Genomic DNA, 27,616 nt, shown 5'->3' on the forward strand with positions numbered 1-27,616 from the left:
TGAAGGGGAGGCCGTGCCTCACTAACTTGATCGGGTTTTTTGAGGAGGTGACAAAGATGATTGAAGAGGAAGTGTGGTGGATGTTGTTTACATGGACTTCGATAAAGCCTTTGACAAGGTGACTCATGGCAGACTGGTATAAAAAGTGAAGTCACACGGGATCAGAGGTGAGGTGGCAAGATGGATACAGAACTGGCTCCGTCACAGAAGGCAGAAGGTAACAATAGAAGGGTGTTTCTCTGAATGGAAGGCTGTGACTAGTGGTGTTCCACAGGGATTGGTGCTTGGGCCTCTGTTGTTTGTGGTGCACATAACCAAATCGGAAGAAAATGTAGCTGGTCTGATTAGTAGGTTCACAGATGACACCAAGGTTTGTGAAGTGGCAGATAGTGTTGAGGATTGTCAGGAGATACAGCAGGACATAGATAGGTTGGAGACTTGGGCAGAGAAATGGCAAATGAAGTTTAATCCAGACAAATGTAAAGTATTGCATTTTAGTAGGTCTAAAATAGAGGGAAAATATACCGTAAATGGTAAAATTCTTAGGAACATAGAAAGTCAGAGAGATCTGGGCATGCAGGTCCACAGATCTTTGAAGGTGGCAACACAAGTTAATAAGGTAGTTAAGAAAGCATATGGAATGCTTGCCTTCATTGGACGGGGCATTGAGTATAAAAACTGGCAAGTCATGCGACAGTTGTATAGGATCTTGGTACGGCCGCACTTGGAATATTGCGCACAATTCTGGTCACCACACTACCAGAAGAATGTGGAGGCATTTGGAGAGGGTGCAGGGGAGGTTTACCAGGATTCTGCTTGTCCAGAGGGTGTTAACTGTGTAGAGAGGCTGAATAGACTCTTGTTTTCATTAGAAAGACGGACGTTGGGTGGGGGTGACCTGATAGAGGTCTACAAGATTATGAGATGCATGGATAGAGTTGATGGGCAGGCGCTTTTTCCCAGGGTGGAGGGGTCAGTCACCAGGGGGCATAGGTTTAAGGTACATGGGGCAAACTTTAGAGGAGATGTGCGAGGCAGGTTTTTTACGCAGAGGGTGGTGAGTGCCTGGAACACGTTGCCAGGGGAGGTTGTGGAAGCAGATACATTAACGCCGTTCAAAAGGCATCTTGACTAACACATGGATAGGAAGGGGATAGAGTTATACGGCACTAGGAAGTGCTGAGGGTTTTGGCCAAGGTTGGTATCATGACCAGTACAGGCTTGAAGGGCCGAAGGGATTGTTCCTGTGCCGTATTGTTCTTTGTTTTGTCAGCGGGTCAATATACAAAGCAGAAGGATGCTGATAACCTGCTGTGAGGTGAGCTCTGGTGCTCATCTGTGCCATTGTCTGTCCCCTGACAGCTCATACTCATCACCTGCATGTGGTATGCATTGGGTGGGGGGGGAGGCAAATCTAGGACTACTATGCCCAGGGGCTGGGGCTGGGGGAGAGCAGAGGGCAAATGGGAGGGAAATGCAGGCCGGCCCACAGTGCAGAATAACATGACAGAGGCTACGCATTTCGTGGGTGTAACGGGTTTTAATGGTGCACAATCATGACCCTAACAGTTCCAAGCTACCGATGGTGCCATCTCCCATTTCCGGCCACCTACCCCCCCCCCCCCCCCCCCCCAGTGCCCGCTCAGTGATCCTCAATCTTCTCAGCCCCCCATGCTCTGGTACTACGTCTAAGTGTGTACCCAGTATGCGCATCAGAGGTGGAGGCAGCCTGCTGATTACCGTGTCCTGTGATGCCCCTGGTGGGTGTCCTCTAGAGGGCTTGGTGCCTGCGGGTCCCAACCAACTTGCCGGTGGCACACGTATCGTCATGCCATCCTGTTTCGCCACGGACCCCAAGACGTGCCGTTGTCAGGAGGGGGGCGGGGACTTGGAAGAGCTGGTGACCATCGTCTTCTCCCTGTAGGGAAGCTCCGAATTGGTCTCCAGTGCTCCCTCCTCCCAGTTGATGGCCGTAGGGCCTGGGGGAGGTTACCTTGGGATGGAGGGGCAGCTGGATTGTGCTCAGGAAGCTGCTGTATCATCCAGCTCCCCATTCTCTGCACCATGGTGTCGATGCCCTCAGTGATGCCCCTATGTGATGAGGCCAGGTTCTGCAGTGCCTCGCTAATGTCCGCCTGCATCTTGGACATGGTTCTCAGCGACTGCGACGTGCTCTGGAGCGCCTCGGCAATGCCCACTTGAGACTGGGACACGTCCCCCAGCGACTGGGACATGCTGTCAAGGCCCTCAGCCATGGCCGTGACTGACTGAGCAACACCTTGGACACCACTCATGGTGCTGATGTCATGCTCCAGGCTTTCCACTGAGGTTGCCGCCCTAGCAGTGTTGACTCCTGAGCCCGCAGCCTTTGGGACTCCTCCAACCGACTATGGACCCGCTGGGGTGTCACTAACATCCCCCTCTGAATCTCACGGCCGCACCCTATCGTCTGCATCAGCTCCAGGATAACCTGGTGCAGAGACTCAGCTCCTGACTGGGACCCAGTTGGGTCCTGGGGTCCAGCAGACTTCTGACTGCTGTCCCCCCCCGGACATTCCTGCCTCCAGTTGCATCAGCAACTGTGTGGTACTCATCAGATTGAGCCCCAGACCCTGCCCGCTACATTCGCCCATCGAGGTGTGTGTGTCTGCGCTGCTGGAGGGTGGGGTCTCAAGGTGGCATCCTAGGAGCTCTCGTCCATTCTCTTGGGATGTGGGGGGGGTTGCCCCCTGGATGGGCTGGCACCATCGGATGGAGATCCTGAGGGAGAGTGGACATGTGGTCATGGAAGGATCATTATGTCAGGCATGAACAACACACGTGTGACAGTCATCCAGGTGAAGGTGGTGGATACTCACCTTTCCAGCGCAGGCCAATCTCTACGTCAGTGACCAATCTGTCCTCAGACACCCCCACGACCTCCAGGGCCCATTCCTTGTCGGGGGTGAGATTAGAATGGATTTGTTTATTGTCACATGTACCGAAGTACAGTGAAAAGTATTGTACTGCTTGCAAATAGATCATTTCATCCATGACAAAAAGCATAAGGCGTCCATAAATATGCAATGTAAATACATAGACACAGGTACCGGGTGAAGCATATGGAGTGCAGTACTACTCAGTAGAGAAGATGAGTGGACTTCCGGTGGCGGCTATGAAGAAGTAAGTCGCACATTTGGTGGCTCCCGCTCTGGTCGGACTTTTGGACCTGAATTGTAAAACTGAGGATGGAGGCAAATGTGTACTGAATTCCCACATCGGTGCATGAAGAGAAGGACTAGAAGTGCTCATAAAGGTAGAAACAGAAAGTCAGGGAAGACTTGGGCTGAAGCTGCAGCAGGAGACAGCATGGCGGAGGACCGGACCTCTGGTTTGTCAACCCAGTGGTCAATGGAGCAGCTGATGCAAGTTATTCAGGAAGCCTTTGCTAAGCAGAAACGGGACTGCTTGGACCCGATAAAAGAGTCAATTGAGCGGCTGGAGCTTAGATTGGACGCCCAAGATCGGCGATCCAGAAAGTAAAGAAGGCGCTGGCTGAGCAGGAAGAACATCAAACTACGGTGGAGTTGGAGGTGGGGATGCTGAGAGACCAGCAGTAAAGGCTCCTGGAGAAGGTGGAGGACCTAGAGCACAGGTGTCGCCAGCAGAACTTGAGAATCGTTGGGCTCCAGGAGGAGTCCGAAGGAGCGGACGCTGGGGCATACATCGCAGATATGTTTGAGAAGCTGCTGGGGGATGGGACATTCTCTCGACCCTTGGAGGTGAACAGGGCTCACAGAGCGCTTGCGAGGAAGCTGCAAAATGGGAGACCCCGCCGAGGGCAATGATGGTGAGACTCCACAGGTACTTGGATAAGGAGTGCATTCTCCAGTGGGCCAAGCAGACACGGAGCTGTAAGTGGGAAAATAGTATCCTGCGGGTTTACCAAGACCTGAGTGTGGAGGTGGCCAGGAGAAGAGCAGGCTTCAACCAGATTAGGTCAATCCTTTTTAAGAAAAAGGTGAAGTTCGGACTGTTGTATCCGGCCTGTCTCTGGGTCACGTATGAGGAACAGCACTTTTATTTTGAGTCGCCTGAGGACGCGCTGGACTTCGCAAAAAGGAAAGGACTGGTGGTGGACTGAGAACTTTTGAACTTTGCTGCAATGTTCTTGTTTTGTTTTTTGTTTTGTTTTTCTGTTCTTTTTTTTAAAAAAAGTTTCTATTTTTTTAGTTTTGTGGAAGCTGTTTGTAATGCCTTTTGCATTGATTTGGAACCAGCGGTAGAGCTGAGTGAGTTAAGGTTTTCATTTGTACTGTTGGGGGAGGGAGGTGTGCTTGTTTAGATCTTGGTGTCTTTCTGTCGGGCAATCGCGTGAGGATTGTTTGATGTTGGAGTATGTGTGTATGGGGGGAGAGAATAGGTGGCAGACTATCCAGCGCCAGGGATGGGGGCCACCAAGCTAGCTGGGTGGGCTAGCTCACGGAAGCGCAATGGGGGTTGTGCATATGTTCGGTTTATTATAGGAGTTGGGTTACAGAGTGTTGTTACGGGGGGGGGGGGGGTTAATGTTCTGCTGACGAGGGAAGGACTTGGGCTAAGGGACAGAGAGGAGATTGGGGGCAGAGGCTGCCTGGGGGTGGACCGGTGGAGGCGTAGAGCATGCCCAAAAAAGGGGATGGCTGATCGACGAAGGAGGGGCAATGAGCCCCCCAACTAGGCTGATCACCTGGAATGTTCGAGGGTTAAATGGGCCAGTCAAGAGGGCACGCGTGTTCGCGCATCTTAGAGGACTGAAGGCGGACGTGGTAATGTTGCAGGAGACGCACCTTAGAGTAACTGACCAGATTGGATTGAGGAAAGGCTGGGTCAGTCAGGTCTTTCACTCAGGACTAGACTCAAAGGCTAGAGGGGTCGCGATCCTGATCAATAAGCGGGTGAAGTTTGAAGCGGGTAGAATAGTCTCGGATGTGGGAGGCCGGTACATTATGGTCAGTGGGAAACTGGAGGGAGTGCAGGTGGTATTAGTAAATATGTATGCGCCAAATTGGGATGATGTGGAGTTTATAAAGAGGATGCTGGGGAAGGTACCGGACCTGGACTTGCACAGGTTGGTCATGGAAGGGGACTTCAACACAGTTATTGACACTGGCTTAGACTGGTCAAGCTCGAAAACGGGCAGGGTGCCAGCAATGGCGAAGGAACTAAAGGGGTTCATGGAGCAGGTGGGGGGGGGGGGGGGGGGATCCATGGAGATTTGGGCAGCCGAGGGTGAAGGAGTTCTCCTTCTACTCATACGTGCATAAAGTGTACTCCCGGATTGATGTCTTTATTTTGAGCAGGGCCTTACTGGCAGGGGTGGTGGAAACGGGTAACTCGGCGATTACAATCTCAGACCATGCTCTGCACTGGGTTGACCTACAGGTTAGTAATGACAGTAACCAGCGCCCGCAATGGAGATTAGATGTGGGACTTTTGGCGGATGTAGGGGTGTGCGAGCGGCTGAGGAAATGTGTTCAGAACTACATGCAGGTCAACGACACGGGGGAAATTTCAGCAGCGGTTGTCTGGGAAGCACTGAAGGCGGTGGTCAGAGGGGAGCTGATCTCGATGCAGGCCCATAGGGAGAAGGTGAACAGGGCAGAGATGGACCCACTGGCAAAGGAGATACTACAGATCGATAGGAGGTATTCGGAGACCCCAGAGGCAGGGCTTTTAAGGGAACGGCGGAGGCTACAGGCGGAGTTCAGCTTGCTAACCACAGGGAGGGTAGTGGAGCAGCTGAGAAAGGCGAGGAGGGCGATCTATGAGCATGGAGTGAAGACCAGCAGAATGCTTGCACAGCAGCTTAGAAAGAGGGAGGCAACCAGGGAGATAGGGAAAGTAAATGACGGAGATGGGAACCTGGTTGGAGATTCAGCAGGGGTGAATAAGGCGTTTAGGGATTTCTACAGTCGGCTGTGCAGGTCGGAACCTCCTCTGGGGCTGGAGGGGATGAGGCCCTTCTTGGAGGGGCTGAATTTCCCAAAGGTGGTAGAAGGTCTGGGGGCCCCGATTGGGTTGGACGAGATAGTGGAGGGTCTGAAGGCCATGCAGTCAGGTAAAGCCCTGGGGCCGGACGGGTACCCAGCGGAGTTTTATAAAAAGCTCTCTGGGATATTGGGGCCGGTGTTGATGAGGATGTTCAATGAGGCAAGGGAAAGAGGGGTGCTGCCCCCGACGATATCACAGGACACGATTTCGCTGATTCTGAAGCGGGACAAGAACCCGGAGCTGCGTGGGTCCCATAGGCTGATATTCCTGTTGAATGTGGATGCCAAATTCCTGACCAAAATTTTGTCCTCCAGGATTGAGGATTATGTTCCGGATGTTATTGGGGAGGACCAGACAGGGTTTGTTAAGGGTAGGCAGTTGGTGGCCAATGTGAGAAGGTTGTTAAACGTGATCATGATGCTCCCCCGGAAGGTAGGGAGGTGGAGGTAGTGATCACAATGGATGCAGAAAAGGCTTTTGATCGGATAGAATGGGATTATCTGTGGGAGGTACTGGGATGGTTTGGATTTGGGCGGGGCTTTATTGGCTGGGTCAGGTTGCTGTATCAGGCTCCTGTGGCAAGCATACGGATGAATAGGACAACATCGGACTATTTTAGACTGCACCGGGGGATGAGGCAGGGATGCCTCCTCTCCCCACTGTTGTTCGCGCAAGAGATAGAGCTGTTGGTGATGAGACCATCAATTCACGCGACACGTGGTTAGAAGCGAACAGTGGTTTTAATCGTCTTACAACAGAGCCTGCCTGTGACGAGATGAACTCAAGGTGAACTGGCAGGCAGGCTCACAACAGCAACCTTTATACTTCCGGTTAGGGGGAGGAGCCATGGGCGGAGCCATGGGCGGAGACAAGGGTGGAGCCCAGTACAAGCTCCTCATCTCCCCCTATGGGTAGAGCCGCGCAACTACACATGATCTAGTACAAGGTACAGGTTCAACACATGTTGTACAATACAGTGTGGATTATTAGTGTTTATAATTCACCACAGTTGGCAATTGCTCTGAGCCTCTCAAGGGGCTGGTTGGGGGGAGGGGGGGGGGGGGGGGGGAAAAGGTGGAGCACAGCGTCTCACTCAATGCAGACGTCCTGCTTTTGTATGTATCGGACCCAATAGAGGGGATGGAAGAAATCATGAGGATTTTGGGGGAATTTGGCCGGTTTTTGGGGTATAAGCTAAACATGGGGAAAAGTGAGATGTTTGCAGTCCAGGCGAGGGGACAGGAGAGGCGATTGGGGGAGCTGCCGTTTAGATTAGTAGGGGGAAGCTTTAGGTACCTAGGCATTCAAGTGGCGTGGGAATGGGACCGGCTTCATAAATTAAATCTGGCCCGACTAGTTGATAAAATGAAGGATGATTTTCGGAGATGGGATGCACTTCCGTTGTCACTGGCTGGGAGGGTGCAGGCGGTGAAGATGACGGTCCTCCCAAGATTCTTGTTTGTATTTCAGTGTCACCCCATCTTTACTCCGCGGTCCTTTTTTAAACTGATCAACAAAGTGACCACTGGCTTGTTTGGGCGGGCAAGACCCCGCGAGTAAGGATGGTAATGTTTGAGCGGAGTCGGGGAGAGGGTGGGCTGGCGCCGCCAAGTTTTAGTAACTATTACTGGAAGGCGAATATAGCCATGATCAGGAAATGGGTAGTGGGGGAGGGGTCGGCATGGGAGCATATGGAGGCGGCTTCATGCAAGGGCACCAGTCTGGGGGCGTTGGTAACTGTGCCTCTGCCATTCCCGCTGGCACGGTACTCCACCAGCCCCATGGTGGTGGCAGCCCTGAGAGTCTGGGCACAATGGAGGAGACATGTGGGAGCAGAGGGAGCATCGATCTGGTCCCCAATCTGTAATAATCACAGGTTTGCCCCAGGAAGTATGGATGGTGGTGTACGGATATAACAAAAGAACAAAGAAAATTACAGCACAGGAACAGGCCCTTCGGCCCTCCCAGCCTCCCAGCATGGGATATGGCGGAGAGCAGGCACTGAGAGGATGGCGGACATGGTTATAGAGGGGAGCTTTCCGAGTATGAGTCCGCTGGAAGAGATGTTTCAGTTGGCGAGGGGAAACAAATTTACATATAATTTACATAGAATTTACAGTGCAGAAGGAGGCCATTCAGCCCATCGAGTCTGCACCGGCTCTTGGAAAGAGCACCCTACCCAAGGTCAACACCTCCTCCCTATCCCCATAACCCAGTAACCCCACGCAACACTAAGGGCAATTTCGGACACTAAGGGCAATTTATCATGGCCAATCCACCTAACCTGCACATCTTTGGACTGTGGGAGGAAACCGGAGCACCCGGAGGAAACCCACGCACACACGGGGAGGATGTGCAGACTCCACACAGACAGTGGCCCAAGCCGGAATCGAACCTGGGACCCTGGAGCTGTGAAGCGATTGTGCTAACCACAATGCTACCTTGCTGCAGGTATCTGCAGGTGCGGGACTTCCTACGTAAACAGGTGTCAACTTTCCTGCTCCTACCGCTAAGGGGGATTCAAGACTGGGTAGTTTCCAGAGGAAGTAGGAGGAGGGAGCGTCTCTGACATTTACAAGGAACTTATAGTGTTAGAGGAGATGCAGGCCGAGGAGCAGAAGCGCAAGTGGGAGGAGGAGCTGAGAGGAGAGATAGTGGATGGTCTATGGGTTGATGCGTTGAGTAGAGTCAACGCGTCCACAACATGTGCCAGGCTCACCCTGATACAATTCAAGGTTGTTCATCGGGCTCACATGACAGTGGCCCAGATAAGCAGATTCTTTGGGGTGGAAGATAGTTGTGCAAAATGTACGAGAGGACCAGCGACATGTTCTGGACATGTCCGAAGCTTAGCGGATTTTGGCAGGGGTTTGCAGATGTCATGTCCACGGTGTTCAAAACAAGGGTGGCGCTGAGTCCAGAGGTGGCGATTTCCCGGGTGTCGGAAGACCCGGGAAGCAGGAAGAGAAAGAAGCAGACGTTCTAGCCTTTGCTTCCATGGTAGCCCGGAAGCGGATATTACTAGCACGGAGGGACTCAAAGCCCCCGAGGTCGGAGACCTGGCTATCGGACATGGCTAGCTTTCTCTGTTTGTAGAAAATCAAGTTCGCCTTGAGAGGATCAATGTTAGGGTTCGCCCGGAGATGGCAACCGTTCGTCGACTTCTTCGCGGAAAATTAATCGTCAGCAGAAGCGGGGGGGGGGGTTAGTTTAGGGTAGGGGGTTAATAAAGGTGGGACCTGTAAGGAAGGGAGACGGCTTTTGCACTATGTTTATAGTTTCATGTACATTGTTTATTTTGTTGTTACAATACCAAAATACCTCAATAAAATGTTTATTAAAAAAAGTAGAGAAGATGAGTGAAGAGATCAGAACAGTCCATAAGAGGTCATTTAGGAGTCTGGTAATAGCGTGGAAGAAGCTGTTTCTGAATCTGAGGATTCTGATGTTCGGCACCCCACTGCCCAAATGGGTTCTTTCCCGTCTGTCATCCCGTGCCAACTTCTTCTGAGGGGACAGAGAGAAGGCATCAGGAGTAGCAGGCTTCCTGCATCGCAGGGTTCAGAAGCTATGGTGGGGATCAGGATGGGCACCATCGCTGGGCATGGGTGCGGTGCACAGGTTGGTGTGCTGGGGCACAGGCCTGGTATTGAGCTGGGGGGGGGGGGGGGGTGTCATAATATGCACCCATGCACATCATGAGGAAAAAGCAGGCAGTGACAGACACCCAGGTGAGCCAATCAACATACACGACAGAACACAAGCAATCACCAGACAGAACACCAGAGGGGGGCTTCCAACTATAAACACATGAGGCATCAGCACTCCGCCTCTTTCCACTGGTGACAACTGTAGTGACAGTCAGGGTGTACATATCAATCAGCACCTTCTACACGTGGATCAGAGCTAGCCTGGTCTAGATAGTTAAAGTTAGTTTACATAGAGTAGTAGAGAGTCAACCCACAGCCAGCTGTGTGCATTGTTACAGAAGTTCAATAAATCACATTGAACCAGAGCCTTCATTTGGTGTATGCTTTATAGTCTATCTGCATTGTGTTGCAGTCCATGTTACCCCAGGGCGAATAACACGACAGGGGGGAGGGGTGGTGGTGCGCTGCCAACCGCAGTGTCGTCAGGAGCAGCAGCCAAGGGGTGGCAGATGGAACCGGTGGCAGGGAGCCGATGCCAACTAACCAGTGTGACCCGATGGAGGGCGTTGAACTTCTTGTGTTACTAGATGGTAATCTCTGTGCTGATGGCTGCTGCCAGTGCCTCCCAGGTGGCACTGGCTGCCCTGTTGTTGACCAGCCCCATCGGGAGAACAGGGTATCCCGTCTGGGCTGCACTGTGTCCAACAATCAGGCCATGTTGGCATCACCGAGACGTGGGGCAGACCTGCGTGGTGGCATGGCTACGTGCTGTCTGGGGTTTGCTCTGTGAGATTTGTTCAAGAGTTGCTGTCTGCCCCCTTATTAGTGGGGAGCTGCCAATCGCGATCCAGGCGAATCAGCTGGCGGGGCAGCCAGTTCCAGCGTGAAGACTATGGGGCATCATTAAGTTATATAATTAACGTTAGATACTGGTGACAGCCTTGCCGGGTCAGCCGTTGGGAAACACTCGGCAATTCCCGTTCACCACCACAGTTAGAAAGCTCTCTGTTAAGCGGGGGGGGGGTGGTGGAAGGCCCCCATCCAGGCTGATTACGTGGAACGTGAGAGTGCTGAATGTGCCGGTCAAGAGGGCTCACGTGTTCGCGCATCTAAGGCAACTGAAGGCAGACGTGGCAATGCTACAAGAGACACATCTTAAGGTCATAGATCAGACAAGATTGAGGAAGGGATAGGTCAGCCAGGTGTTCCACTCAGGGCTGGACTCAAAGACCAGGGGGAAGCAATTTTGATTCGTAAGCGAGTGGCATTTGAGGCTGGGAGGATTGTGTCAGATGGGGGGGGGGGGGGGTAGGTACATAATGGTGAGTGGCAGGTTAGAGGGGCGACGTGTGGTGCTCGTGAATATATGTGCTCCGAACTGTGACGACGTGGAATTTATGAGGCGTGTGCTAGGCAAAATCCAGGACTTAGAGTCACATAACCTGATCATTGGGGGGAGGGGGGGGGGGGGGGGGGGGGGGGGGGGTATAGACCCATGGAGGTTGACATGGGCGAGGGCGAAGGAGTTTTCGTTTTTTTCTCATGTCCATAAGGTTTACTCCCGCATTGACTTTTTTGTTCTGAGCAGGGCGCTAATACCGAAGGTGACGGGGACGGAATACTCAGCAATTGCAGTGTCAGATCATACCCTGCATTGGGTGTATTTGTGGGTTAGTGAGGAGAGAGGGCAACGTCTGTTATGGAGACTGGATGTGGGTTGCTTGTGGATGAAGCGGTCTGCGGACGGGTGAATAAGTCCATCCAGAACTACCTGGAAACAAATGACATGGGAGAGGTATCTGCAGCGACAGTTTGGGAAGCTCTGAAGGCGGTTGTTAGAGGGGAGCTAATTTCGATTCGGTCCCGCAGGGAAAAGGGGGAACGGGCAAAGAGGGCGAGATTAGTGGAGGAGATACTCCGGGTGGACAGGAGATACGTAGAGACCCCGGACGCGGGGCTCCTGAGGGAGCAGCGGAAGCTGTAAATGGAGTTTGAGTTGCTGACCACAGGGAAAGCAGTGGAACAGTTGAGGAAGGTAAAGGGGGCGGTTTATGAGTATGTGGAAAAGGCGAGTAGGATGTTGGCGCAACAGCTTAAGAAGAGAAAGGCGGCCAGGGAGATTGGTAGAGTGAAGAATAGGGAGGGTAACACGATCTTGGACCCAGGGGGTTGAACAAAGTTTTAAAGGATTTTTACAGTAAATTATATGAGTCGGAACCCCCGCTGGAGTGGAGGGGATGAGACAATTTCTAGATCAGTTGAGGTTTCCGAGGGTAGAGGAAGACCTGGTGGAGGGGCTGGGGGCCCCAATTGAGATTGAGGAAGTTATCAAGGGGCTGGAGGACATGCAGTCGAGCAAAGCTCCGGGGCCGGACAGCTACCCGGTGGAATTTTATAAGAGTTCTCAGAGTTGTTGAGCCCACTTCTGGTGAGGACATTTAACGAGGCTAGAGAGAAGGGAATCCTCCCCCCGACAATGTCGCAGGCCTCGATTTCACTTATTCTTAAACGGGAGAAGGATCCCGAGCAGTGTGGGTCATATAGGCCGATCTTGCTTTTGAATGTGGAGGCCAAGTTGTTGGCTAAGATATTGGCCACAAGGATAGAAGACTGAGTTCTGTGGGTGATAGGGGAAGACCAGACGGGATTCGTTAAGGACAAGCAACTCAAGGCCAACGTTCGGAGGCTTTTAAATGTTATTATGATGCCATCAGAAAGAAGAGAGGCGGAGGTGGTGGTAGTGATGGATGCGGGGAAACCTTTTGATTGGGTGGAGTGGGAGTACCTGTGGGAGGTGCTGGGAAGATTTGGGTTTGGTGAGTGCTGGGTGCGGTTGCTCTACCAGCAGCCTGTAGCGAGCGTACGTATGAACCGGCTGAGGTCGGGGCATTTTAAATTACATCGATGAATGAGGCAAGGGTGCCCCCTCTCCCCGTTACTGTTTGCTCTAGCTATAGAGCCACTGGCCACGGCGCTAAGGGCAGGGGCTGGTTCGGGGTGGGCGGGGGTGGAGCACTGGCTCTCGCTGTACACGGAACATTTGCTTTTGTACATTTTGGACCCGTTGGAGGGGATGGGGCAAGTTATGGGGATCTTGGGGGAATTTGGCAATTTTTGGGGGTATAAATTGAACATGGGGAAGAGCAGGGTGTTTGTGATTCAGGCTAGAGGGCAGGAGGAGAGACTGGGAGAGCTGCCGCTTAGAATGGTAGGAAAGAGCTTTCGCTATCTGGGAATCCAGGTGGCTCGGAAATGGGAGGCACTGCATAAGCTTAATCTATCCCGGTTCGTAGAGCAAATGGAAGGGAACTTTAAGAGGTGGGACATGCTCCCGTTGTCACTGGTGGGGAGGGTACAGACCGTTAAAATGATGGTCCTCCCTAGATTTCTGTTTGTCTTTCAGTGCCTCCCCATCTTCATGCCTAAGGCCTTTTTCAAGCGGGTGAACAAGATCATCTCAGGCTTTGTTTGGGCGAATAAAACCCAAAGGTGAAGGAAATGTGGTTGGAGCGCAGTCGGGGGAGGGTGGGCTGGCGCCGCCGAACCTCTGCAACTACGACTGGGCGGCTAACATATCATGGCTGAGGGGTCGGCATGGGAGTGGTTGGAAGCGGTGTCATATAAAGGCACCGGTCTGGGAGCATTGGTAACGGCACCTCTGCCATTCTTGCCGGCCCGATACTCCACAGGTCCGGTGGTAGTGGTGGCACTGGGGATCTGGGGGCAATGGAGGAGGTATAACAAGGTGGAGGGTGTGTCGGTCTGGACCCCAATTTGTAACATCCACAGGTTTGTACCGGACAGGCTGGATGGCGGGTTCCAGAGCTGGCAGAGGGTGGGAATTAGAAGGATGGGGGATCTGTTTACAAATGGAAGCTTTCCCAGCTTGAAGGCACTGGAGGATAAATTTAAACCGCCGTCAGGGAATGGTTTTAGATATTTGCAACTGCGAGACTTGCTGAGAAAGCAGGTGCCGGCCTTTCCGCTGCTGCCGCCAAGGGGGATGCAGGATAGAGTAGTTTCTGGTACCTGGATGGGGGAGGGGAAGGTGTCGGATATCTACCAGGAGCTGTTGGAGGCGGAGGAAACCCCGGTGGAGGAGCTTAAAGGCAAGTGGGAGGATGGGCTAGGAGGAGAGACAGAGGCGGGTCTATGGTCAGACGCCCTAAGCAGGGTTAATTCCTCCTCCTCCTCATGTGCCAGGCTTAGCTTAATACAATTTAAGGTGGTCCACCGAGCACACATGACGGCGGCGAGGATGAGCACGTTTTTCGGGGTAGAAGATAGATATGTGAGGTGCGCGGGAGCCCAGTGTGGTGGTATAGATATGAGCACTGCCATTGGTGCAGAGCACTGGCTTCCCATTGGCTCTGGCTGGTGATGTGCCTCTCGTCCGATTGGTTGGGACTAGTCATGTGACTTCTCTCCAATTGGTCGAGAGGCAAGTAGGCCCCGCCTCTGAGGCGGGGTATAAGTGCCCAGCGTTCCCATTCTCTGTAGTCGACCACCGGGCTAACAACTAGCTGATTAAAGCCACAGTTCGGATCCTAAATGTGTCTTGAGTCGAATTGATGGTACATCAATATAATCAGCTAGAATTTTGGAATGGAGCTTCGCATCAAGCCTGACTGCCTCCGTACCAGCCCGCATGCTGCAAATGCGTCTGCAATTTTAAAACACTGGCAGGCGTGTTTTAATAGCTACCTGACGACTGCAGCCGGCAAGCCCACCAAGGAGCAGAAACTCCACATCCTCCACTCATGTGTGGGCACATCGGTCTACGCAATGATCGAGGACGAAAGCGACTTTGATGCGGCCATGGAGATTCTCAAAGGACACTTTCTCCGGCCGGTCAACGAAGCATACGCACGGCATCTCCTGACGACCAGACAACAGTTCCCTGGTGAGTCCCTCGATGAGTTTTACCAGGCCCTCGCAGCTCTAGGGAGAACGTGCGCATGTCTCCAAGTTTCGGCGACGGAGCACATGGAACTTCTAATCAGAGACGCTTACGTTGCTGGCATACAGTCTCCTTCTATCCGCCAATGATTGCTAGAGAAGAACACCCTCAGCCTAGCTGAGGCACGGACTCTTGCAACCTCCCTGGAGGTTGCTGACCTGAACGCCCGCGCATACGCCCCCGGCCGCGCAGCAACCCCCTGGACTTCATGGCATGCGCCACCCCCATGCTCCGTGGACTCCGACCCCCCCCCAAGCCTGCGCCGCAGGTCGCTCCGACAAACTAGCGTGGCCCCGTTGCTATTTCTGTGGCCTCTCAAAGCTCCCCTGCCCTCGCTGCCCGGCCCGCTCCGCTCTGTGTAAGAGCTGTGGGAAGAAGGGCCAATACACGGTGGTCTGCCAGACCAAGTCGGTCGCTGCTGTCCTGCGCAGTGACCGTGGATCCCCCCCCCCCCCCCCCCCCGGGCCCTCCCAGGGCCCCACGCCATGCACCAACCTCTCCGGCCCGCCTCCCGGCTCCCGCAACGGCCCCACGGTTCTCCCGACCCGCGACCCCAGCTGCCCCGACCGGCTCGCGGACGCCGCTGACACTGCCCCCAGCCACCAAGAGGCTCCCACGGGCGTTGCCATCTTGGGCCCCGGACGCCATGTGCGGGTCCTGGGTGCCGGCATCTTGGGACCCCGACTCCATGTGCGGGTCCTCGGCGCCGCCATCTTGGGCCAACTCGGAAGGCCCTGCAAGCGACTACTCTACCACTGAAGAGGATCTGGAACTCTCACCACGACTGGCTTCCATCAAGCTCGACCAGTCCCAACCACGCTCGCTCGCCAAGACTACAACAACGGTTCAGCTCAACGGACACAAAACAAGATGCCTGCTGGACTTCGGGAGCACGGAAAGTTTCGTCCACCCCGACACGGTAAGACGCTGCGCGCTCCCCATCCACCCAGTTAAACATAAAACTGAATTGGCCTCAGGTTCGCATTCCGTCCAAATCACCGGGTGCTGCATTGCGGACCTCACGGTCCAGGGGAGGGTTTTCAAAAATTTCAAACTCCTCATTCTCCCCCTTCTATGCGCTCCGGCACTCTTGGGCCTGGACTTCCAGTGCAACCTGCAGAGCTTGACCTTTCAATTCGGCGGCCCTATTCCCCCTCTTACTGTTTGCAGCCTCGCGTCCCTCAAAGTGGACCCCCCTTCCTTGTTTGCTAATCTCACCCCAGATTGTAAACCTGTCGCCACTCGGAGCAGACGATACAGTGCCCAGGACTGGACCTTCATCAGGTCTGAGGTCCAGAGGCTCCTTAAGGAAGGAGTTATCGAGGCCAGCAACAGTCCCTGGCGAGCCCAAGTGCTGGTAGTTCGGACTGGGGAGAAAAACCGGATGGTCATCGATTACAGTCAGACCATCAACAGGTTTACGCAGCTGGACGCGTATCCTCTCCCCCGTATTTCCGACCTGGTTAACAGGATCGCGAAGTACAAAGTCTTCTCCACGGTGGACCTTAAGTCCGCCTACCACCAGCTCCCCATCCGCGCGAGTGACCAAAAGTACACCGCGTTTGAGGCAGATGGGCGCCTCTACCACTTCCTCAGGGTTCCATTCAGTGTCACAAATGGAGTCTCGGTATTCCAACGGGAGATGGACCGAATGGTCGACAAGCACGGTTTACGGGCCAGCTTCCCGAATCTCGATAACGTCACCATCTGCGGCCACAACCAGCAGGACCACGACATCAACCTCCAAAAATTCCTCCGAACCGCAAAACACCTTAATTTAACTTACAATAAGGATAAGTGCGTGTTTAGCACCGACTGTCTAGCCATCCTTGGCTACGTAGTGCGTAACGGAGTGATCGGCCCCGATCCCGAACGCATGCGCCCCCTGATGGAACTTCCCCTCCCCAACTACCTCAAATCCCTCAAACGCTGCCTGGGCTTCTTCTCATACTACGTCCAGTGGGTCCCCAACTACGCCGACAAAGCCCGCCCCCTCATCCAGTCCACCTCCTTTCCCCTGTCGATGGAGGCCCTCCAGGCCTTTAGCCGCATCAAAGCGGATATTGCAAAGGCCACGATGCATGCTATCGACGAGTCCCTCCCATTCCAGGTCGAGAGCGACGCGTCTGACGTAGCTCTGGCGGCCACCCTGAACCAAGCGGGCAGACCCGTGGCCTTCTTTTCACGAACCCTCCACGCTTCCGAAATCCGCCATTCCTCGGTGGAAAAGGAGGCACAGGCCATAGTTGAAGCTGTGCGATACTGGAGGCACTATCTGGCCGGCAGGAGGTTTACCCTCCTCACAGACCAACGGTCAGTAGCTTTCACGTTCGACAATGCACAGAGGGGCAAGATCAAGAATGACAGGATCTTGCGGTGGCGGATCGAGTTGTCCACGTACAACTACGATATCTTGTATCATCCTGGGAAGCTCAACGAGCCTCCCGATGCACTGTCCCGCGGTACCTGCGCCAGGGCGCAGATTGACCGCCTCCGCTCCCTCCACACGGACCTCTGCCATCCAGGGGTCACTCGTTTCTACCATTTTATTAAGACCCGCAACCTGCCCTACTCCGTCGAGGAAGTCAGGACCAACACTAGGGACTGCCACGTCTGCGCCGAGTGCAAACCGCACTTCTACCGCCCCGAACGAGCGTATCTGATCAAGGCATCCCGCCCCTTTGAACGTCTCAGTATAGACTTCAAGGGTCCCCTCCCCTCCAACAACCGTAACACTTATTTCTTGAGTGTTATCGACAAATACTCTCGATTCCCTTTCGCCATTCCCTGTCCCGACATGACCACAACAACCGTCATAAAGGCCCTCCTATCCATCTTCTCCCTGTTCGGTTACCCCGCGTACATCCACAGCGACCGGGGGTCCTCTTTTATGAGTGACGAACTGCGTCAGTTCCTGCTCAGCAGGGGCATAGCCTCTAGCAGGACGACCAGTTATAACCCCTGGGGTAACGGTCAGATCGAGCGGGAGAATGGCACTATTTGGAAGACCATCCTGCTGGCCCTACGGTCCAGAGATCTCCCTATTCCCCGTTGGCAAGAAGTCATTCCCGACGCCCTGCATTCAATCCGGTCTCTCCTCTGTACTACCACTAATCAAACACCTCATGAACGTCTTCTTGTTTTCCCCAGGAAGTCGTCCTCAGGATCCCCTCTCCTGACCTGGTTGGCCACCCCCGGGCCCATCTTGCTCCGGAAGCATGTGCGGGTGCATAAGTCCGACCCATTGGTTGAGCGAGTCCAGTTACTCCACGCCAACCCGCAATATGCGTACGTGGAGTATCCCGACGGTCGGCAGGATGCGGTCTCGCTTCGGGACCTGGCACCCGCTGGCGTGCGGCCTTCTCCCCCTACACCAACACCTCCCCCCCAACCCCAATTCCCCCCAGCACCCCCCGCGTCCCCGCGCACATGCCCCCTCTTCCCCGATTACAGCGTCTCCACCACCGGCCCGGGGTACGGAGAAACATCTACGACCAACGCTCCCGGAGGCAAGGACGACCATCGGCTCGACCACCAGCTCCACTGCGATGGTCCTCCAGAACACCAGATCATGGGCACCCAACAGGCTGATCGTCTCCATCTGATGCGGCCATGTGACTTTTATTGGCCATTTTTGTGTTATATTGTTGTTATTAGTAGTAGTAGTATTGTTTTGCCACGAGCCAGTGGGCAGCTCACCCCTATCGATTTTCGTTGCTCATACCACCAGTTCTCGGACCCCCCCCTCTCTCTCCCACTTACACCCACCCCCGCCTTCTTTCTCCACACCCACCCCCGCCTTCTTTCTCCACAAGGGGTGAATGTGGTGGTATGGATATGAGCACTGCCATTGGTGCAGAGCACTGGCTTTCCATAGGCTCTGGCTGGTCATGTGCCTCTCGTCCGATTGGTTGGGACTAGTCATGTGACTGCTCTCCAATTGGTCGAGAGGCAAGTAGGCCCCGCCTCCGAGGTGGGGTATAAGTACCCAGAGTTCCCGGCGGTCGACCATTCTCGGTCGTCGACCACCGGGCTAACAACTAGCTGATTAAAGCCACAGTTCGGATCCTAAATGTGTCTTGAGTCGAATTGATGGTACATCACCCAGCAAACCATGTCCACATGCTCTGGGCATGCCCGAAGCTCAGGGGCTTTTGGCAGGGGTTTGCAAAGGCAATGTCCACGGTGCTCAGAACTTGGGTGGTGCCGAGTCCAGAGGTAGCGATCTTTGGAGTGTCAGAAGATCCGGGAGTTCAGGGAGTGAAAGAGGCCGCCGTTTTGGCCTTCGCCTCCCTGGTAGCCCGGAGACGGATCCTTTTAATATGGAGGGACTCGAAGCCCCCGAGTGTAGAGACCTGGGTCAGTGACATGGCTGGGTTTCACAGTCTCGAGAAAATAAAGTTTGCCTTAAGAGGGTCAATGTTGGGGTTCTCTCAGAGGTGGCAGCCGTTCGTCGACTTTCTCGGAGAAAATTAAAATGTGAGCAGATGCAGCATTCCGGGGGAAGGCGGATAGGTGTTAGATAGTTGAGGTGTGTGAGGAATGGGTCGGGTGGGGAAATGTTTATTTTACCATGTTAATGTTTTAAATATATTATTAAAAATATATTAAAAAAAAGAAAATTTTCCATTAGATCGTGCCCTTTATTTCTAAATTAGGTATGCACGGAAGGGTCTCTGATCCTAGAAAAATTGGACGTTTCCTTAGGATAAGTGCTGTAAATACAATTTTATAGCAAATGCTCTATCATGTTGTATATACGGGATCTATCCAATGAGATAAAAAGTTTTGTAAGAAGGGGGAGTTCACACTGAGTTAAGTGAAATAATAACGGTTTATTTCAAGAACCCTGGATACACAGCACTTGGCCCTACCAAACCGAGTGAGCTTTATACCAGAAGTGCTCAAGTTGCCCCTAGCGGGGAAGCATTTATTCCCTCAAGGTTTCTGGGAATACGAGATCCCTGACAGTGTAAGTCTCGTTTGGACATAGGTTATGAAAAAAAAGGGTAGGTTAGTTGAAGGGATGTAGAGGACTTGGGAAGATTTTGGAGTAGATTTTAGTTTAAAGCACTCGTCTAGTATCATAAGTCTGGTAGGTTAGCAAAAAAGAGGGTGTATGCCAGGTGAAAATTGAGAATGTGGTGTGAATAAAGAAGCTTTGATGAATACAGTACGGTATTATTCTAACATCATTATTTGCATTACTGGCTCATTGAGGAGTTCTCTGTGGCCATATTTATTGTTTGCGCTGAGTGCTTAGTTGTATTATTTTACTCATCAAGACTCAAAAATTACTTTTTTAAATGAAGTTTGAACTACGTAAGCTTAAATATTGCAAAGAACTTGCTTGGCATTTCATATACTATTCACCTGAACAAAAATCTTGCAATGTTATGAAAAATGATGGAGCCCTTACTTTCTGTTAATTTCACAAATGTACTTAATAAATAGTTAATGTAATTGTAGGGTATCAGAATGCTTTCTACAAACATTTTTTGTAGGAATTTCAATATCGTCGTAACTGGAATCTGGAGATTTGTGCTTGGGACCTTTGGATGATGTTTTTGAATGCGGCTTTCGAATCTTTGTTGTTTTTTCTGTGCTATCATGACTCCTATAATGTTGAAGGAAAAAATTAAACTGTAATTCCACACTCACACTTGACGAGAAATCACTCCAAAAGAGCAACATTAAATTGCAAGAAAATCTTTACCTTTCCTTGAAAAAATGCAAGTAGACAAGGCAACCTATAATAATGAGAAGAAACAATACTACAATGCACCCAGAAGTTAGAAATGAAGACGTAGAAGTATTTGCACCTGCAGAGAGAAATAAAAATGCCAATTTAGAAACTATTTTCTTTCATCAAAACAAAATTCAGAAAAGAACAGGCAATCGAGAATTCAAAAGGAATACGGTGAGACCAGCAAATATCTATCATTTGCATAAACTAAAAATATTAAAATTTCTGGTGAAGTACTTACTAGATGCACACTGACAGTTGTCTCCAGAATATCCCGAGGAGCAAATGCATACATATCCAAGGGTGCTCTCTGGTTTCAAAACACACTTTCCATTGTTCATGCATGGATGAGCATTACAGCCGTGTTTCTCATTAATTACTAAAAATGGATTTCACAATAAAAATCATCATTTGATTTTATTACTGATGTATTTATATATTTTTCCTTATTTACCATATCGAAACAAGCAAATGAGTGCATGAATCTGGAAATTCCAGGTTTTGGATGGCAAATACAATGCAATATGAGCAGGGGGGCGGCATGGTAGCAGTGGTTAGCACAGTTGATTCACAGCTCCAGTGTCCCAGGTTCGATTCCCGGCTTGGGTGACTGTGCAGAGGCTGCATGTTCTCCCCCTGTCTGCGTGGGTTTCCTCCGGGTGCTCAGATTTCCTCCCACAGTCCAAAGGTGTGCAGGTTAGATGGATCGGCCATGCTAAATTGCCCTTAGTGTCCAAAAAGGTTAGGTGGGGTTACTGGGTTATGGGGATAGGGTGGGCTTAAGTGGGGTGCTCTTTCTAAGGGCCGGTGCAGACTCAATGGGCCAAATGGTCTCCTTCTGCACTGTAAATTCTATGATTCTATGACTACAAAAGGAACTAATTTCTACTAGGATTCTGCTCTTTTCTGGCCTTACTGATAAACTCTGGTGAGTTAGTGTACACCCATTCCTTTGCAATACCATTTCTCAAAGCAGGATATCAAGCAATTCTGAAAAGCGTACAAATCATGCAGCCATGATAGACATGACACAACCATACTGGACTATGCTGTATGTGATAAACACACACATGCATCCAGAAAAAAGGATCTGTGCATACATAGGCTATATCCGTTCACAGCTCCTATATTATTTTAAAATATTTTTATTCAAGGCATTTTCAAAGTATTTACAGAACACAAGCAATGATCATTCACAGACCATAGTCCGATTACAAAACCCCTCCATTTCACAACCCAATCCACTTTCCAATTATAATAAAAAAACAAAACACAAAAATAGCATACAACACAGTAGAACAACCCCAACTCTATCCCCACCCGCTACGTAGCTTTTTTCAAAATTGTATTTTATTCCAAACATATATAAAAAGTTACAACACGCACACAGTTCGGGAAACAAACTCCCCAACACACAACTATACAGTTTGTACAGATTTTCCCCTTTTTCGCCCCCTCCTCCCCTCACCCCCTGCGACGAACAACTCCTCATACATGGCCACGAACATTCCCCACCTTGCCTCCAAACCCTCCGTAGAACCCCTTAACTCATATTTGATCTTTTCCAGCCAAAGAAAGTCATATAAGTCACCCAGCCAGGCCACTGACCCCGGTGGTGTTACCGACCGCTATTCCAATTCGTCACTGGGCAATCAGAGAGGCGAATGGCGGCACAACATCGGCCCTCCTCCCCTCCATCAGCTCCGGCTTCTCCGATATCCCAATTATCGCCACCATTGGGTCCAGCTCGACCTCACTATCCTTGCTAGTGCCGCGAACACTCCCAACCACAATCTCTCCAATGTTTTGCAGCCCCAGAACATATGTGCGTGGTTCGCTGGTCCCCACCCATACTTCTCACACTCAAAGAATCCACTCATTCATGCCCACACCATATGTACCCTGTGTACCACCTTGAATTATATCAGACTCATACTTGCGCACGAGGTCGCATTTACCCTTTGCAGCGCCTCACTCCATACTCACCAATTTATTTCCCCTCCCAGCTCCCCCTCCCATTTCTCCTTAATCTTCACCACCCGGTCACCTCCCTGTCTTCCCAGCCACCTGTATATGTCTCTTAGCCTGCCTCCCCTTCCACAACTGGAAGCAAAAGTCGCTCCAGCAAAAGGTACCTCGGCAACTTGGGGAACTCTTTCCAAACCTTCTGCACGATGTTCCTGACCTGCAGGTACCTAAACTCACTTCCTCTCGGGAGCTCTACCCTCTCCTTCAATTCATCTATACTGGAAAACCCTTCTTCCAGATACAAATCCCTTACCTTAACCAGCTCCACTTCGCTCCACTTCCTATACATGCATCTATCTCCTTCGGCTCAAAACCGTGGTTTTCACACAACAGCATTAACCGACATGGGCAGCACAGTGGCACAGTGGTTAGCACAATTGCTTCACAGCTCCAGCATCCCAAGTTCGATTCCTGGTTTGGTTCACTGTGTGTGTGGTCTGCACATTCTCTGCGTGGGTGCTCAGGTTTCCTCCTACAGTCCAAAGATGTGCAGGTTAGGTGGATTGGCCATGATAAATTGTCCGTAGTGTCCAAAAAGGTTAGGTGGGGTTACTGGGTTACGGAGATGGGCTGGGCTTAAGTGGGGTGCTCTTTCCAAGGCCCGGTGCAGATTCGATGGGCTAAATGGTCTCCTTCTGCACTGGAAATTCTATGATCCCCTCTATCCTATAGTTCCTCCTCAGCTGGTTCCAGATCTTCACTGTGGACTGCACCACAGGGCTCTCCGAGTATCTGCTTGGCACCTTGACAACACCACCGTCACCATAGCCCTTAAGCAGGAACCCTTACAGGATTCCTTCTCCATCCTAACCCATTCTACCCCTTCTCTTTCCCACCATCACCTCACCTTCTCCACGTTCTCCGCCCAATAGTAATGTAGCAGGTTCAGCAACGCCAACCCTTCCTGTTGCCTCTGTAACAGGGACCTCTTAACCCTTGGCACCTTGCCTGACCATACAAAGTCCGAAATAATTGTGTCTAGCTTTCAAAAGAGGGCTTTAGTTATAAAGATCGGGAGTGTCTGGAATGTGAACAGGATGTTCATCTTCACCACTTGGACCCTCCCTGCCAAAGTCAAGTGCAATGTGTCCCACCTCTTCAGATCCTCCCTAACCTCCTCCACCAGTTCTGTGAAATTCCATTTGTGTAGCATCGCCCATTCTCTCACGACCTGAATGCCCAGGTATCTAAACCTGTCTCTGGCCACCTTAAATGGCATCCTCCAAAAATTGGCTTGCCACATCGACTCATCCACCGGCGACCTTCGCTTTTCCCGACATTTAACTTATATCTTGAGAACGCCCCAAGTTTCCCCAACAGGCCCATCCTCTCCAGCGGGTCCGAAAAATAGAATAGTCGGCCTTCTGCACATAGTGACACCCGATGTTCCCTTCATCCCTTCATACTCCCTCACCACTCTGGCGACCCCCTAAGAGCCATTGCCAGAGGCTCTATAGCCAGCGCAAACAACACCGGCGACAGCAGGCTCCCCTGTATAGTTCAAAGTTCTATGAACCCATGTCATTAGTCTGCACACTTGCCCTCGGTGACACATATAACAGGTGCACCCATGCCACAAACTTCGGCCCAAACCCAAACCTTCCCAGGACCTAAAACAGGTACTGTCACTCCACCTGGTCGAATGCCTTCTTCGCATCCATGGACACCACTACCTCCGGTACCTGAGCTCTCGACAGGGTCAAGATCACATTTAACAGCCTCCTTATATTGCTAGAAAGCTGCCTGGCCTTTACGAAGCGTGTTTGGTCCTCCGCAACCACCCCCGGAATACAACCTTCCATCCTTCCCACCACCAACTTAGCCAGCACTCTCATGTCTATATTTAACGATGATATGGGCCTATACGTACACATTCCAATGGGTCTTTCTCTTTTTTAGTATTAATGTGATTGTTGCCTGCGTCATCGTCTCTGGCAGCTCCCCCTTCTCCAACGCCTCATTAAATGCTCCCAAGAGATGTGGTGCCAGGTCCGTCGCGAACTCTCATCGGGCCCCAGGACCTTCCCTGACTTCATACCCCTTATACTGTCCAATATCTCCCTCAGCCCAGAGGTTCCTCTAGCGCCTGCCTCTTCTCTTCCTCCAACTGTGGAAATTCCAGTTCATCTAAGAACCGTCACATGTCCCCCTCTTCATTCCCCAGCTCCGCCCTGTACAGCTCACAGACTAGTTAAGCTATCATACCTGCCAATGTTCCAAACACCACTATTACCATTCCTGGATATGCCTCACCAGCAGGACAGATCCAGCAGAGGTGGCGACACAGTGGCATACAGTCGAGACAGAGTTGCCCTCATGGCTTCAGGTTAAACATGGGCAAGGGAACATCCTGCTGATTACCACGTATCGGCCGTCACCAGCTGAGGAATCAGTACTCCTCCATGTTGAACACCACTTGGAGATAGCACTGAGAGTAGCAAAGGTGCAGAACATGCCCTGGGTGGGGGACTTAAATGTCCATCACCAAGAGTGGCTCAGTAGTACCACCACAGGCCAAGCTGGCCGAGTCCGAAAGGACATAGCTGCTAGATTGGGACTGCAGCAGATAGTAAGGGAACCAACAAGAGGGAAAAACACACTTAACCTGATTCTCACCAAGTCCCATCTTCACATATAATAATAAATTTTACTGTCACAAATAGGCTTACATTAACACTGCAACAAAGTTACTGTGAAAAGCCCCTAGTCGCCACATTCCGGCGCCTGTTCGGGTACACAGAGGGAGAATTCAGAATGTCCAAATTACCTAACAGTACGTCTTTCGGGACTTGTGGGAGGAAACCAGAGCATCCGGAGGAAACCCATGCAGTCTCAGGGAGAATGTGCAGACTCCACACAGACGGTGACCGAAGTCGGGAATCGAACCCGGGACCCTGGAGCTGTGAGGCAAGAGTACTAACCACTGTGCTACCGTGCCGCTCCAATTGAGGATACCCTCCATCGTGTTGTGTGGCACTACCACCGTGCTAAATGGGATAGACTTTGAACATATCTAGCAACTCAAGACTGAGCATTCATGAGGCGCTGTGGGCCATCAGCAGCAGCAGAATTGTATTCAACCACAATCTGCAAAGAGCTGAATGCCAGAGATGAGGCGAGAATGACTCCCCTTGACACCAAGGCAGCATTTGAGTGAGTATGGCATCAAGGAGCCCTAGCTAAACTGGAGTCAATGGGAATCAGGGGGAAACATCTCCGCTAGTTGGAGTCATAACTGGTACAAAGGAAGATGGTTGGTGGTTGGAGGTCAATCACCTCAGCTCCAAGACATCACTGCAGGAGGTCCTCAGGATGGTGTCCTAGGCCCAACCATCTTCAACTGCTTCATCAATGACCTCCCTTCCATTATAAGGTCAGAAGTGGAGATGTTTGCGATGACTGCACAATGTTCAGCACCATTCGCAACTCCTCAGATAATGAAGCTGTCCATGTCCAAATGTATCAAGACCTGGACAATATCCAGGCTTGGGCTGACAAATGGCAAGTTACAGTCGTGCCACACAAGTGCCAGGCATGACAATCTCCTACAAGAGAGGATCTAACCACCGCTCCTTGACACTGAATGACATTACCATCGCTGAATCCCCCACAATCAACATCCTGGGGGTTACCATTGATCAGAAACTGAACTGGACTAGCCACATTAATACTGTGTCTACTAGGGCAGGTCAAAGACTAGGAATCCTAAGATGAGTAACTCAACTCCTGGCCTCCCAAAGCCTGTCCACCGTCTACAAGGCACAAGTCAGAAGTGCAATGGAACACTCTCCACTTGCCTGGATGAATGCAGCTCCAACAACACACAAGAAGCTTAACACCATCTAGGACAAAGCAGCCTGCTTGATTGCTCCTCCTTCAATAAACATTAAAACCCTGCACCACTGACGAACATTGGCAGCCATGTGTACCATCTACAGGATGCACTCCAGTAACTCACCAAGGTTCCTTCGGCAACACCTTCCAAACTCACGACCACTACCATCTAGAAGGACAAGAGCAGCAAATACCTGAGAACCCCACCACCTGGAGGTTCCTCTCCAAGTCACTCACCACTGACTTGGATATGTATCGCCTCTCCTTCACTGTCGCTGGGGTAACATCCTGGAACTCCCTCCCTAATAGCATAGAGGGTTCACCTGTACCTCAAGGACTGCAGCGGTTCAAGAAGGCAACTCACCACCACCTTCTGAAGGGCAACTTGGGATGGGCAATGAATGCCGGCCTAACCAGTGATGCCCACATCCCGTAAATGAATAAAAAAGTCCTTCGAAGCTTTCAGGAAAGTTACAAATTGGATTTTGATGAGCAAGGATCTCCCTTGAATGGACATGCCTGAGCAGCACTCTTCTGTGGAATTTCACATCTGTTATTGTCAAGGCGTACTCCAAAACAAAGGGACAATAAACTCCCAGACTCTCTGACTCCAGGTCTGCCATGTGGCGTGGCTAGGGGTCCATTGACAGATGCCCTTTCCCCCACGACTCTCCGGGCGAAACTGACCGAGTTCCCGACAGCGTGGTTCTAACCATGTGTTGGCCGTCGGAAACCTCGGGTGACGGCTGCGGACTCAGTCCGTGGCCGCCCTGGTGGGAGATGGGGGGGTGGGGGGGGGGGGGGAATCGAGCACCGGCGGGGGGGGGCCTCATGGGTGGCCAGGGCAGCGATCAGGCAGCTCGGTTCCGCGGGCGCCATCTCAGAGGGGCCTACATTATCGATGTCGGTCTGCGATCCGAGTCTGCCATCGCGCACGGAGCGTCCGCTGCAGGTCACCACCGTGCGCTTGCGCGGACTCGCGATCGGAAGTGTGGGGGCCCGTGTCCGTAGCTGAAGCTGCGAGAAGCATTCCGGGGCCGTGCCAGCCCCTGCAAGGTAGGAAAATAGCTGTAGATATTTCTGAGGAAAGTCAAAAGTGAAACGCCAGCGTTTTACGGCGTGGGGACATAGCCCCATTTCTGGAGAATCCAGCCGAGGATGTCCTGTCTCACATCGCCGGCTTCGAGAAGTCTGGCTAGGTCGGCATCCCCAAAGCGAGGCATAGGTCTACACGCTGCCATGCTTGTGGTGTTGGCTGGGAGTGAGTGATGAGGGAGCACATAAAAGCAACTCGCCCTCGTTAGCGGCAAGACGCTGAGGCGCGAGTCTGATGAATTAGATGGCGAAACAGTCTGTAATGGTGAGAAGCACATGGGGGCTTGTTTC

At 51.8% G+C, this 27,616-nt stretch overlaps 1 protein-coding gene across 4 annotated transcripts in view; it reads right to left on the minus strand.

Moving 5' to 3' along the window:
• LOC119964594 overlaps positions 1-27,616 on the minus strand; it is a 189,252-nt gene that overhangs the window by 83,650 nt on the left and 77,986 nt on the right. For all 4 annotated transcript variants that reach the window (XM_038794272.1, XM_038794271.1, XM_038794273.1 and 1 more), the window contains 3 exons: positions 20,610-20,747; positions 20,339-20,444; positions 20,116-20,239 (listed from right to left, as the gene is read on the minus strand). In XM_038794272.1, the coding sequence (XP_038650200.1) occupies positions 20,116-20,239; positions 20,339-20,444; positions 20,610-20,747 (368 nt within the window). The remainder of the gene's footprint in view (positions 1-20,115; positions 20,240-20,338; positions 20,445-20,609; positions 20,748-27,616) is intronic.

The sequence above is a fragment of the Scyliorhinus canicula genome, chromosome 4 (assembly GCF_902713615.1).
Source record: "Scyliorhinus canicula chromosome 4, sScyCan1.1, whole genome shotgun sequence".
In the NCBI taxonomy this organism is placed as follows: Eukaryota; Metazoa; Chordata; class Chondrichthyes; order Carcharhiniformes; family Scyliorhinidae; genus Scyliorhinus; species Scyliorhinus canicula.